We start from the raw sequence: 13315 nt of genomic DNA on the forward strand, positions 1-13315 counted from the left end.
ATTGCTATTCTTTAATTTTAATTGTATTATTTTACTCTATTTTCTGACTTTAAAAAAATAAAATACTTATTTAAACTATTTTTAACTGTTCATTATTTTATTTTATTTTATTTTATGTTCATTATTTTATACGTTTACAGTATTATATATGTACTCTTTTTATTTTATTATTAATTAAAACTAATGTCTGAGCACCCGATGACAAACTATTATTGAATAGTTTATCGGGACAAAATATATTTTAATACTTTGTTTTCTATATAATGTATTAAAATTGTAATAATGTGTACATTTTATTGAATAAAGACTCTATGAAAATAAACACATCGAAAAATAACGTCATTTCATTCAGCATCATACATTTATTTTGATAAATCGTTAACAATTCATTTTCTTACCATTCACACATCTTACATTTATTCACTAGGGATGTACTGTTTGGAATTTCCTTTAAAACAACATTTTCTGTTTTTAATACACAATTTATCAATGACGACGTATAAGTGGCAATTATTTTACCAGATATATCATATTTAACAAGCCATGATGTTTCCAGTGACGGAAATACGATTGATGTTTCCAGTTTGGTAAACATTAGAATATACAATATTCACGTGTTACATTACGGCTCCTTAGATCTTCGATCATATTAAGATTAACATACATAATGTTTATTTGATACCGATCTTATTATTATTACTCTGCGAATCTTCACTTTATAATATAAATGTAATTATTTAACATTTACGCCAAAACATGGATGACGCGTGAGGCTAAACATGATTTAATGGTTAAATTTAAGGTTAACTCATTAAATAATGTTGACTTAATGAAAAATTGTATTAGATGTTAACACAAGTTGTTACCGTTCCAAATTTAAAAATGAGCACCAAAAGTTTTTAAAAAATGGGAAAAGTGTTTTTTTTTTATTTATGGGAGTTGCGTTATTTTTTACCGAGGTTTATGTTTACTTCAAAGGGATATTTATTATATAAATAAAACACGAGTGATACTTTAATCCACAAATTTGGAATATCCAGTGACCGGTTTCATCGCTTTCGCGACATTTTCGAGACTGGTATCTTTATTAAAAAGTTAAATGTATTTATACAGAAAAGAGGTAAGGATAGATAATTCAAAGTTATATGTAAGTAAATTAAATATTATAAATTATATAATAAATTACAATGAGCTTCCATCAAGAATTTTCACTTACAAACTTAAATATTTCAAAGGGATAGTTTTTTTTATTTGTTTACTTCAAAAAACAATATTCTTTTTAATTTACTTCAATGGAAAACATTATTTAGTTGATAAAATATGTTTAAAAAATGTAAGGATCGGTTGGGATGTTTCGGCTGTGGCTAAGAGCTTCTCTGCCTCTGGAAAAAGGCAGTTCTACTTTGAGGTACCCCAAATTTTATGCTCATTTCATGTATTATTTTGTGTTCTATTTTTTCCTGAAAACTAGAAATTTGTTAGAACTTTCTTAAAATAAAACCATCGACCCGTCAGTAAGTTTGTTTTTTTTTGTCAAATAGAGTATGACAGGGATAGGTGGGTGACAGTTTAGCATTATTTTCACTATTGTTTTTTGGAGAATGGTCAATGGCTTTAAAATTATCTCCAAACAACCACCCCATCCAGTTATTCCATATGACCCAACCGGTTGGAATAATGCAAATTCGTCTACTAGACATTCAGTTTTGAAGGTTTTTAATCAATTAAAAAAATACTTGTAACGTAAAAGCAACTACATTATATTATATACTAGAACTGTCAATTTTCTTTCAAATGACGTATGATATTTTCCATTTTTTAAATAATTTTCGTTCTCACTCTTAAATTTGTTAGCACCTAATAAATCTCAAAGGAGAAAAAAATGCAAGGGGAAGATTTTAAATGTCTCATAAATTATAATCACTTATTGTTACAAAAAAAAACAGCTTTTTGACAAATAACGTTTTTAATGTATTCGTCGGCATGGGATTTCAAAATGAGTAGTATATACTAACCGAATCGCACATATTTTCATCAAAATATTTTTTTAAATAAATAAATGAAGTATTCAAGTCTACGCTGTTAATTGTTATTGACTAATTGAGGTGACCCCTTTATACAATGTTCTCATTCGACTTTCTGTCTAGATTTAAATATCCACGTTTTTTTTCCATTTTTCTTCGTTTATTTCCGTAAAATGAGAGCTGAAATGTTAAGTGATGAAGATAAAATATATGAAAAAATTATCTACCAAGGAACCGCGCTATAAGCAATATAAATTATAATTATAAGTTTTCCTTATAATATATATGTTCTCAATCTAAATAAAACCATAGAAGGTTAAATCCAGTAGGTACCTACATGTCAAGAAAAATTTAGACATATACAATAAATATATTGTTGATACAAAAGAAATAAAATCATTACGTTATCTTTATCTATATAATTTTATTTTTTAAAAAATAAATATTAGCGTTCTTATAATTTACCCAAATTTTTCAATTTTGGCGGCCATTTTCAACGAGTTGTAAATAACTCACTATTAAAAAACGGAAACCAAGTTGGAGTAGAGTGGAGTTCGAACCTCAGACTTCTAATCCGTGAGTCCGCAACACTAGCCACGGGACCACAACCCGGTTAAAAACCCAATTCTTCTGTATGTGTGTACGTTACTGAACTGATTTTGGAAAAGACGGATTTTGATGAAATTTTTTGTGTTTGTTTGAGTTGGACTCGGTAGGTAGCGCTACGATCTGTAAGATTGAAATGTCGAACTCAATATAAAATGTCACTTAGTTTATAGTTTATGGAAAATTCGAATATCTAAAAAACCTTTTTCTGAACCGACTAATAGCAGGCAAGCCCACGTTCGGACAGGAAAACGTCTGTCGTGTCCGCTAGTTATATCTAAATTAGTTTCAGCCTAAATTAAAAAAACTATGAAAAATATTTTCCAAAAAAATTTTTTTACTTAAATATTTTCAGAAGTTTATATACTAAAACAATATTTAGCCCAAAAAAGAAAAAAGGAAGACTTTATGATTTAACCTAATTTTATAACTTTTAAAACAGTCTTGTGAACCCAGTTAGAAACTTATTCGTTAGGAACTGGTGAAATAAGTTTCAGGGACAAAAAATACGAGTATGTCGTTAACTTTCTAGTAACTCTGAGTACTTTTGTTCTAAGTCTACATATAGAAACTTTTCCGAACTTTCTCAATAGTAACATGATTTAATTAAACTTATTTAATCATAATTGACAGTTACAATAAAATTTATATAAATAAAAAATAATAATAACTGCATTTTATTGTACATCTAAGCACTTTAAAATAAATCTATTCATTCAGGAGAAAAGTAATGCTCTTGCTGTTATGAGTATCTTATATTCTGTTTAAGATTTTTCCAACAGCAATAAATTATTATACATAAACCAATGAAGCAGTTTAGCGGTTAAAAATAATGTTCGTTAATAGACTATAAGCCAAACAAAATGTTTTTTTTTATCGTATTATCAGCGCTATAATTTTTTTTTAGTTTTGTATTTTTAAATTACTTCGTATGTGACGTCTCAAGTTTTCATCCCTTCGCGATGAGTTCTGCTGATTCGTCAGTTGACTTACCGTATACCAGAAATATATTGCAACTCTCTTACCATTAGTTGATTCGAAAGAACACGTGACGTCATGCGAAGTAGTTCGTTTTTATTAAAATTTTTTTTTTTTTTTTCATACATTTTAAGAAACTTCTTACATGTAAACTCTTTACATTTTATTAATAACATTTAGTCATTTTTTTATATTTACCAGCATTTATTTACAGCTTTATTCCTTTGTGCATAAGGCAGTTCTGAAAAACTGTTGTTAATTATTTACCAGTCTTATATTTTTAGATCCTATTATTCAAATCATTGTTTTAAAGTTTTTTTGGAAATATGGTGGCTCTATTCCTTCAGTTATTTTGTTCATTTCATTAAAGATTACGCGTTTTTTAGATATTTTTAATTTATAGTTATGATTGCTACTGAAGGAGAAAATTTAAAAAAAAAAACTTTTTTACTCCTCTCTTCTCAAACTGTGTCATTATACATTTTTGTTTATTTTAGTTTTCATTCAAAACAAAATTTATTTTGAATAAACAAATAAGTATATTGAAATGGTAAGGCTTTCTACTTACTTAATTACCCTTTTTGATCCGACCTCTTCATACCTAAGAAGATTCCATCTCCTGTATTCTACTGTTCCCAATTTCGAGAGAAACGCTTTGCGAGTTTTCTTTCACGTATCATCTTTCATCTACTTTTTCATACTTCTCCTCCCCTCCCTTTTTCTGGTCCCCCCTATCCATTTCCGGTTCGTGACTTCATTTACGCAAAACCCCGCCAAATCGTAGAATCCCCGTGATATTTACATTATTCGGCTACTGTGCTTCCTTCTGTCGGCTTTTAATCGTAATAACGTGATTTATTTTGGTATGATAGTAAATCCCCGCGTTTTATCGTTTGTCGGAAGAGCAAAAATTCTTATTAATTAAGAGTTATTTCAACGGAGATACGTATTTTTTTGGGAGGAGAATATGAAGGTCTTGGCGTTTTCAGAGTTTGACGTACTTTAAATATTATTAACGCCTATGAATGTCTTAATAATTAATCATTTATTTATTCATGTTTGGCGAGATATGTTCTCAGTACCAGACGATTATCCGCCTCGAAAGAAAGGGTATATTCTCGGCAAGGGGCTGTTTACTGCGAGCTGCGATATGCGTCGCGTCGGTACCACCACGGTCACCAGTCACCAGTCACCAGTCACCAGTATCACCAGACCTGACAGTGACAGAGGCGACTAGCGGGTTATAAATTTTATTCTGGGCCCAGATTACTATACAATGTCAAGTGAACTGAACTATTTTCTATTGTCTATAAAGTAAAATCGATTATATTTTTAACGAAAATCTGGAGTATGTTCATGTAACATGTAATTTAAACAATATTTTGAGATTGTCCAAAAGGCTAAATTTCACCCCCTAGGGAGTCATTAAGATAAAAAAAATGCAACAGAGATTGAGAACATTTTAGAGAAAGGGATATGGAAGTCTAGGCATTTACGGGGCTAATGACCTGTCATTGGCTGGCTTTAGTGGCCACTTTTCACACTGTGTTACAATCATCATTTTGTTTATTTTTGAACGTTCATATTTCTACAGTTCTTCCATCTGTTGAGTTTAGTGAAGTTAGAGAGCCGAAACCTTTATTGTTGTGAAGAGATTTGTCTGATAGAATTACTTCACATACTAGGCAACACCTGATTTGATTTTGACGGAGAAGACTATGGAGGAAGACTATGGTGGAGAAAGCGCGTATATTTATTGAGTGCACGCTCTTTCTGCACAAACATTTTCTAAAATCCCTTGTCAAAAAAATAATTTAAAAGGTAAATTCGTTAAAATAACGTGGCAGACAGAAAATCCACCAGGGCTCTATAACAGCTGCGGCAAAGTTTAGTTTTTTCCCTCAATGTTGACTTTTGTAAAGTAAAAGATCTGAAACCTTTATCGTGTGGGTGAGATTCACCCGGCTGAACCATGTATCTTCATTGTTTTATCCTGCAGCTTTATAAGGCATGACAATCATACCGGCTCCACCCCTTTTCCTGTATTTTTCCGAAAGCTCAACAAATGGTGTATTGTTTTATTTTTAAGCTACTTTTACTTGGCCTGCTACGGTTTAAAACTAATTTCAATTTTTTTCAAATTCTTTATCCTGGCATGACATAACTTAGCAGAATATTGAAAATAATAAATAAACGGGACGACATTTTCTAATAACGAAGAGAATTTAAGTTCAAATCAATCTTGAGCAAAACTGAGAACTAAATCTAGTTTAATATAATCTTACAAATTGATAAAGTTAAAATATTTTTTTAAATTTTGTTTGTTCTTATATTACCACTTACTTAAAATCGACCTCACTGATGTTATTTGAAATAACTGAAATACCAATACATAATTTGTTTTAGAAATTTCACCAATTATTTTTATTTAATTTAACCGAAATCAAATAAAATAATTGAAAGTATAAAAACAAACCAAATACAAAAATGACGGTTAAAATTAATCTAAGAAATTTCTCAATATCATAGGTAATGTAAGGAAGTAAAATAATATAGATTAAATGTGTTTATTTTGTTAGTTCTTTTGGATCCGGAAGTAGATACGGAAATATATCTTGGAAGAAAACAGGAAGTAAGTATGATACCAAAACAGATGTTAAAAAACCATTAAGGCCATTAAAAGAAGTCATTAAATGGTTTGTTTAAATAATAAAATGGGGAAATGAAAATGTATTAATAATACCAAAAATTAATCTTTATTAACTGATACCCACCGGAGATAGGTTTGATTAGACCCAGTAGTATTGAAAATTCTCGATTATGAGGAAATAAATTTTTATGTCCGTTATTTTCATTATCATAATCTGGTTGCGCGATATTATAGCATGTATTAAATCAATATAAAGACACATTTACCCGATGTCTTTATATTGATTCAATACATATATTGATGGTTAAATAATATTGAAAACTTCACAAAAAAATAACAAAAAAGCTACTTTTAAAACTGGGTCTTATCTGACACGCCATTGCCACTCATGTATTTTTTGAGCCAGCCGGATTTAAGAGTTAAAAACAAAACATGGCTAGGCTTGCGGGCTTAAATCACATTTATCTATCGGGAGCAGATTTTTTTACAGCTAAATGTTTACGCAAAATTGAATATATTGCAATCTTAGATATGCATAAAGATACTTCTTGGAAAACCTTCACACAAAATTGTTTTTTTTAACGCTCGCTATAAACAAGCTACTCTGTCAATTTCGGAGCTGTTCCTGTTTTAACAATCACAAATGTCAAATTTTACGAAAATACTAATATCACATCTAAATATTGCCATCTAGTGGTCGTTCGTGAAAACTTAAAAACCAGTCTATTTGAAAGGTAACGAAGGAACTATGTCTAACATTCTATTTTGTTATATCTCAACTCAACACAGGGCTCGTTTTTATTCTTCTGTAATATAAATGTCTTTATATGAATAAATAAATAAATGAATATTTTAAATATGAAGAATAAGAAGGTAATTCACACTTTGTATCCCGGTCCCGTGTTTTCACGTGGTTTACCAGCTGTCTAAAAAAGTGCATTTATTGACATCTAGTGACTTTTATTAGTACTTTTTCGCAGCTGGTAAACCACGTGAAAACACGGGACCGGGACACAACGCATGGTTATTATGATCACGTGCTTACATGGCTCCGAGATACAAAGCACAAAAAAAGGAGTGAGGCCCTGTATATAAGCGAACACTGCAACGCGCAATGTGGCTCTCCATAAAGGCAAAACTATCAAACAAAAATGATTTATTTAATTGCTTCAAATAAATATGAGAAGTTTGAATTGATTTAACCCAGCATTTTCATAATTATGACACTTTTAAGAAACTCTTCACAAAGCATGAAATTTCACAAAAATGGGCCGGGCACAAGGTAAATTAAAAATTAAATTTACTGTAGCAGAGAGCGAAAATATTTTTGAATGGTAATACGGATGTCTTGGCATTTACAGTGCTTATGACTTGTCATTGGCTGGTTTAAGTGGCCATTTTACACACTGTGTAATATTCATCATCATATTACCTGTGTTTAAACATTAGCATTTTTCAGACGTTGCCTAGTAGGTGGAATAATTCAGCCAGCTAAATCTCACACACGTCAAAAAAAGTTTTAGGTCTTTTACTTCACTAAAGTCAACGACGTCAACTCAGATGGAGGGGTTGAGGAAATGTGGATGTTTAAACATAGGAAGAATGGTGAATGTTACGCAGTATTCAAAGTGACCACCTAAGCTAGCCGACGACAGGTCACAACCCTTGTAAATGTCTCGAACTCCATATTCCCCGTTCGAAATTATTTTTCCTCCCTGTTGCAATAAAATTCAATCTTAATCTCCCAACTAGGGAGTGAAATCCAGCCTTGCCTACAAAAATTAGGACATGCTCAAAATATTGTTGAAAAAACTAATTATTTTTTTATTTTAATTAACTACTGTTTTATTAAAAATGTAATTGTGTTTGATCTCAGGGGCGCAACCGTAGGGGGCCCGGGGGAGCATGCAGGCTGGAGCCCGGCTGGGCTCGCAGTGGACGGCGCGCCGTAAGCCCTGTGTTCAGGGGCCTCTCCGGCGCGCGCACCCCGCCTCAGGTGCCACGTGGAATGTGCAGGTCAACTCAAAACCTTTCTTAGTTTTAAACATAAAAAATATTATTTTTTATGTATTTATTTCAGTTATCCAACAAAATATTTACAAATATTTATAAAGTTTATAAAATATATATGTATTTTACATTTCTTTCATGTTTTTATTTTCTATTAGTGTATTAATATTTACACTTAGGTACAATAACTTTCAGGCACGCTTATGGTCGCTAGCCTTTTATCCTCTCGTTATCTGCTGTAATCACACCGTCATGAGTGCGATCCCATTGCCCGGGGTTCGCGACGTAGACGCTAACGAGTTGGACTAGTCAGTAGTGTAGAGTACAGAAAGCGGAATGCAACTGAACGTTCGCAGCATTTTATAGAATCACACCCTCCAGCAAGATGTGACTCACTGCCACCCTACTGATGCATGATGGTTCGAACCGAACGTATAACGTGCGTAAAATGTTAGTAAAAGTGCGAATAAAACAACATGTAATCAAAAACAATGGCGAATTGGGCATTCCTGATATGTATCTTTTTTTGGAGATCCCGTGTAAGTTGGATTCTTTCCGACTACCATTGCAGGAGCTATCGTCATGGTAAACTGTGTGTTTTGTAGAAAAAAAAAATGTGTTTAAGTACTAGTAATTTGTACCGCGTCGCAGTCGGCAGCAGGCAGATTCCGTGTCATTTTTGTAGTGCGTCGTCTTTGTTAATGTTATTTGTGTGTTTGTATATTTCGATTGCCTCTTTTATTATTCGTGCAACGTTATTTCTAGCTTTTCACAGAATTTTCGGCTCGATGGCGAAAAGACGTCCTGTGTTTATAAAGTGTTCTACTTTTGCAGATTTTTCAGGATGCCCAAGTTTCCACGCTCTTTTTCGTTTATCAATTATTTTCTTTGATGTGCCCAATGTATACTTTAGCCAAAAAAAAACAAATATTAGTAACAGTGAACGTGAAAACTTACGCACCAATTTAGCGTTGGCTGGTATTCCTAAAGCTAGGGTTTCCTAAGACAGCGGTGCCCGTATTTTAACGGCCGTAGTGAACGGTGATGCAGTGGACACCCGTCGTAACGGTGACTAGAGTGTGGTTTCCTAGGAAAACGGTGTTATCAACACCATTTAACACCGTTTCCCTAGGAAACCACTCTCTAGTCGACGTTACGACGGCTGTCCACTGCATCACCGTTCACTACGGCCGTTAAAATACGGGCACCGCTCTCCTAGGAAACCCTAGCTTAACGCATTTACAGCGTGCTATAGCGCGTATTTAGTACGTAAAACGCGCTATACGCGCTATAATTGCGTTCGGAATACCAGCCCTGGTTCCGATGCGTGAGCTGTCATATTTATTATCGATCGTTTACCATGTAAGACTTATCATATTATTGTCATATTATTAAACTTAATATACAAATTGACAAAATGCATAGAAATGCACTGCCAAGGTTTTTGGTCAGGAGCAGCCGGTGATTGAGAAACATGCAATACGTTGACATATTAAAAAATAATAATAATCATAAAATAAAGAAACATAAACATTAACAGTTAAAATATCTGACGTACACAATGTAATCAGACATCAACAATAACACCACATTAAAAAAGCAAGGAAAAATGCAGGATAGTCAAAATTGCCATACAATGGACTTTAGGCTGTAGTCTGGTAAAACGAACGCAAAATAAGGAAATTTTAAAACGTTTTTTTTTTTAATCGCGCCAAAATAAAAAAGAATACTTGACTACTTATGAAATTATGAAAATTTTGGTGAAGACAAATTTTTAATCAACATTAAAAATCACACGATAACTACCTTAGCCAAACGAGATGTAATATTTGACTTGTAATATTTTTGTATACTTCTGAAAGGTTTTTTTAAATTACAAATAAATAAAAGCAGTTGTTTTATCTCCAAAAAAAGAAAACATTGCCTACATTCAAAGACAGAGTCGAAATGCCATAATAATATGCTGTTATACGAACGAAAGGTGTACAAATAATGGCAAATTATGTAAAACTATTCAAAGCTAATTATAATGTCCATAGCCACCTACCATCTGATCTCACTTAACACTATATTGCCTTTTGCCCTTAAAGTGAGAAATAAAGCCGCAATGTGTGATCAAACACTTACAATATCGTGTATCTTCCTTCTTCCTCTTCCTCTTCCATTGTTTGGTCGTGATAAGTCGTTTAATCTTTAGCATACTCTCCGCTAAGTTCTATGAAGAAGTAGTTCACAAAGGTTCAAATTATCTTGTAAAAGATCAGATCTGGATTTAATGACAATTACAACCTTTTAAAAAGAAACGGATTCTTAAGTTATATTGCCTTTCGTGTAGTCCGCCTTGTGGTTTAGTATTTAACGCTTTTGTTTACTACGCTTGAGGTTCCTGGTTTAATTTCTGGCAAAGCAGACATGAAACGTTTACTTTAAAAATATTAACTGGAGGCTAAAGTGTAAAATGGTGGACGATATTTATTTGTTTTACAAAATAGCAGCTAAGAGTAGACTAACCTGAGAATAGCCTAACCTGAGAGTAGTCTGACCTGAAAGTAACCTGACCTGAGAGTAACCTAACCTGAGAGTAGTCTAACCTGAGAGTAGCCTAACCTGAAAATAACCTGACCTGAGAGTAACCTAACCTGAGAGTAGTTTAACCTGAGAGTAGCCTAACCTGAGAGTAGCCTAACCTTATGGTAGGCTAACCGAGTAGCCACCGAGTCCAAAACACTCATCCAGGATACTGGTTCTATTTTAAAAACGGAAGCGTATTTTTTGTCCGCCCGGACATATATAACTATTTGTATATATTTATAATTGTATTTTTTTTTTCAAAATAACTTGTGAAATGTATTTTGGGGTAAGGGATTTCCCAGTAAGGAATACATTATAACTACCATCATGATCAAACCCTTATCCGCATACGGGGGTATATAGGGCACTGCATTTTAAAATCAAATGCAACGTATCTTGATCATCTACTACAGTAAGTAAGGTAATTTTTCTCATTCATTCATTACGTTTACATGTCATTTTTACGCCTAAGGTGCCAGTCCGGGGACAATGAAATACGTCAGTGGAAAACCCTCTATAAAAACAAATATTTTACATCGAATCCGTTCACACATTCTGAGTTATCTCTACATGAGGGAGAGTACGTGCTTAGGTTCAACAGTTAAAAGTGATAGGTTTACGCTGACCCATTTTTTCAGACTAATAAACGATTTTATACAGTATCATTTTTTATGTTCCTGATCGATATTTCCGAATGCGTCATGGATGACCCAAGTGCTACAAAATTGTCTTAGTGATTCGGTAGTTCCTTAAGTAAAACATAGTACGTTTTAGGGGCCTCCCCAACGAGAAGGTAACATCGCTAGCACTTCTTTTAGGCCCGATTTAATACCACCCTCAAACATCATTTATCTTCCCAAAGTAATATATTACCTAGGTTTGGTGATTCCCCGAGAAAAATCTTGATACTATTAAACTAGGAGGTTTGTTTGAGTAAGGTTTCATTCTTTTCTCTTCTGATAAAACCACTATCAGTAGAAAATATTGTAGTTTTACGATTTTGTTTCAATATGTAGATTTCATCATCATCATTATTTCTACGTTCACATCCAGCGGTGCATAGGGTACCGCATTGAAACTCAAATCAATCGCAGAAAAATATTTGTATTCCAATCAGAATAAAAGTAATATTATTCACGGAGTTTTAAATTTAAAAAAAACGATTACTTTTTTATTTTATAACGCGCAATCTCCTAGTTTTTTATAATGCATTTCGAAAATGTATATATTTACATCCCTAAGAGCCAGATAAACCACAAACACTTGAGTTCAAAAAGTTTTGCAACATTTTTTCAAATATATAACACGAGAGAAACAAAATTAGGCAACTTGGAAATCTTAGAAATTAAGAAAGCTATAAATGATTGCAAAAATATAAGAAATAATCAAGTTAACAATATTTTCTATAGGCCACTCCTGTCTTATTTCAAAATTACAAATTATCACATTTTAACCCTCCACCCTCCCTTCACTCTTCATTCCATACCTTCACAAACACAAAATACTACATGACACAAATATTAGACTAGTGACCTCGTATTAATTTAAGTATTTAGTAGGCCCTTTTACATCATTATATTATGATTTTTAGAAAACTTTTATGTATTTTCAGAATCTAAAGCAGGAAAAAACATGACACATGCCAATTTAAAAAATAAGCATTTGCCCCTTTTTTGGCAATACATCTTATACGACACGTGTGATTTATTTTTTTCCCATAAACTAAAACACGGGTAAAACAGCATTTAGCTAAAACTGCTTTAACATATTTTTCATTCATAACTTCAATATCTTAATTCATAATAAATTTTGAAAAACAAAAACCAAAAAATAAATATTTTTTTTTGGGTTCTGAAGCCTTTTCAGCTATCAAATGTATAAAAAAATATTTTTTCGTTCTGCTAAGATAAGGGTTAAAACATTTACTGTGTTTTGTTAAAAAGCCGATTTACTTACCCAATTTTAATTTAATAGGTTTTAACAGCCTTGCTCTGCTTCACTATACTCTTGATTCAATTCGTCCTTCTAGAAAGGAAGGCAAAATAAATATATTTAATATCCGGAGAATATTTTCTTAAGCATTAAAATCAGCCCCAGCGGTTTCCATGGAAACTAAAATGTCAAAGTTAAACGTCTCAAGAAAGTCCTTTTAGTCATAGAATAAATACGAGTCATATCAAAAACTCAGAAAAACCTATACTATTATGACACTCTGCTTTATGACAAATAGCGTATCCGGCGTGTGATTTGCCTTTTTCTCATTTTTTCAAGAAAAATATCTCTTTGGCATACGAGTATTTCTGATTTTTTAGTGAGTGAAATTTCCTTTCGTGAATATGTATAAAAGATTTCAAAGACTTGAAATAAGCGTGCTTTACGGAATAACCCTTAGGCATCTAATTTTCAAAATATATGACTTTATTTTAAAAATTACGTTTAAGTTACAGCTTACCAATTTTAAGATTTCCCAGGAATT

General features: G+C 32.3%; 1 protein-coding gene across 1 annotated transcript in view; it reads left to right on the plus strand.

Moving 5' to 3' along the window:
- Positions 1-13315, plus strand: part of LOC148285705 (uncharacterized) — a 60804-nt gene that overhangs the window by 28732 nt on the left and 18757 nt on the right. Inside the window, exon 2 of the mRNA XM_088233910.1 lies at positions 8135-8254. Within this exon, the coding sequence (XP_088090036.1) occupies positions 8135-8254 (120 nt within the window). The remainder of the gene's footprint in view (positions 1-8134; positions 8255-13315) is intronic.

Source organism: Micrasema longulum, unplaced genomic scaffold, assembly GCF_059751315.1.
Source record: "Micrasema longulum isolate JH-2025_06_02 unplaced genomic scaffold, ASM5975131v1 h1tg000011l, whole genome shotgun sequence".
Taxonomy (NCBI): Eukaryota; Metazoa; Arthropoda; class Insecta; order Trichoptera; family Brachycentridae; genus Micrasema; species Micrasema longulum.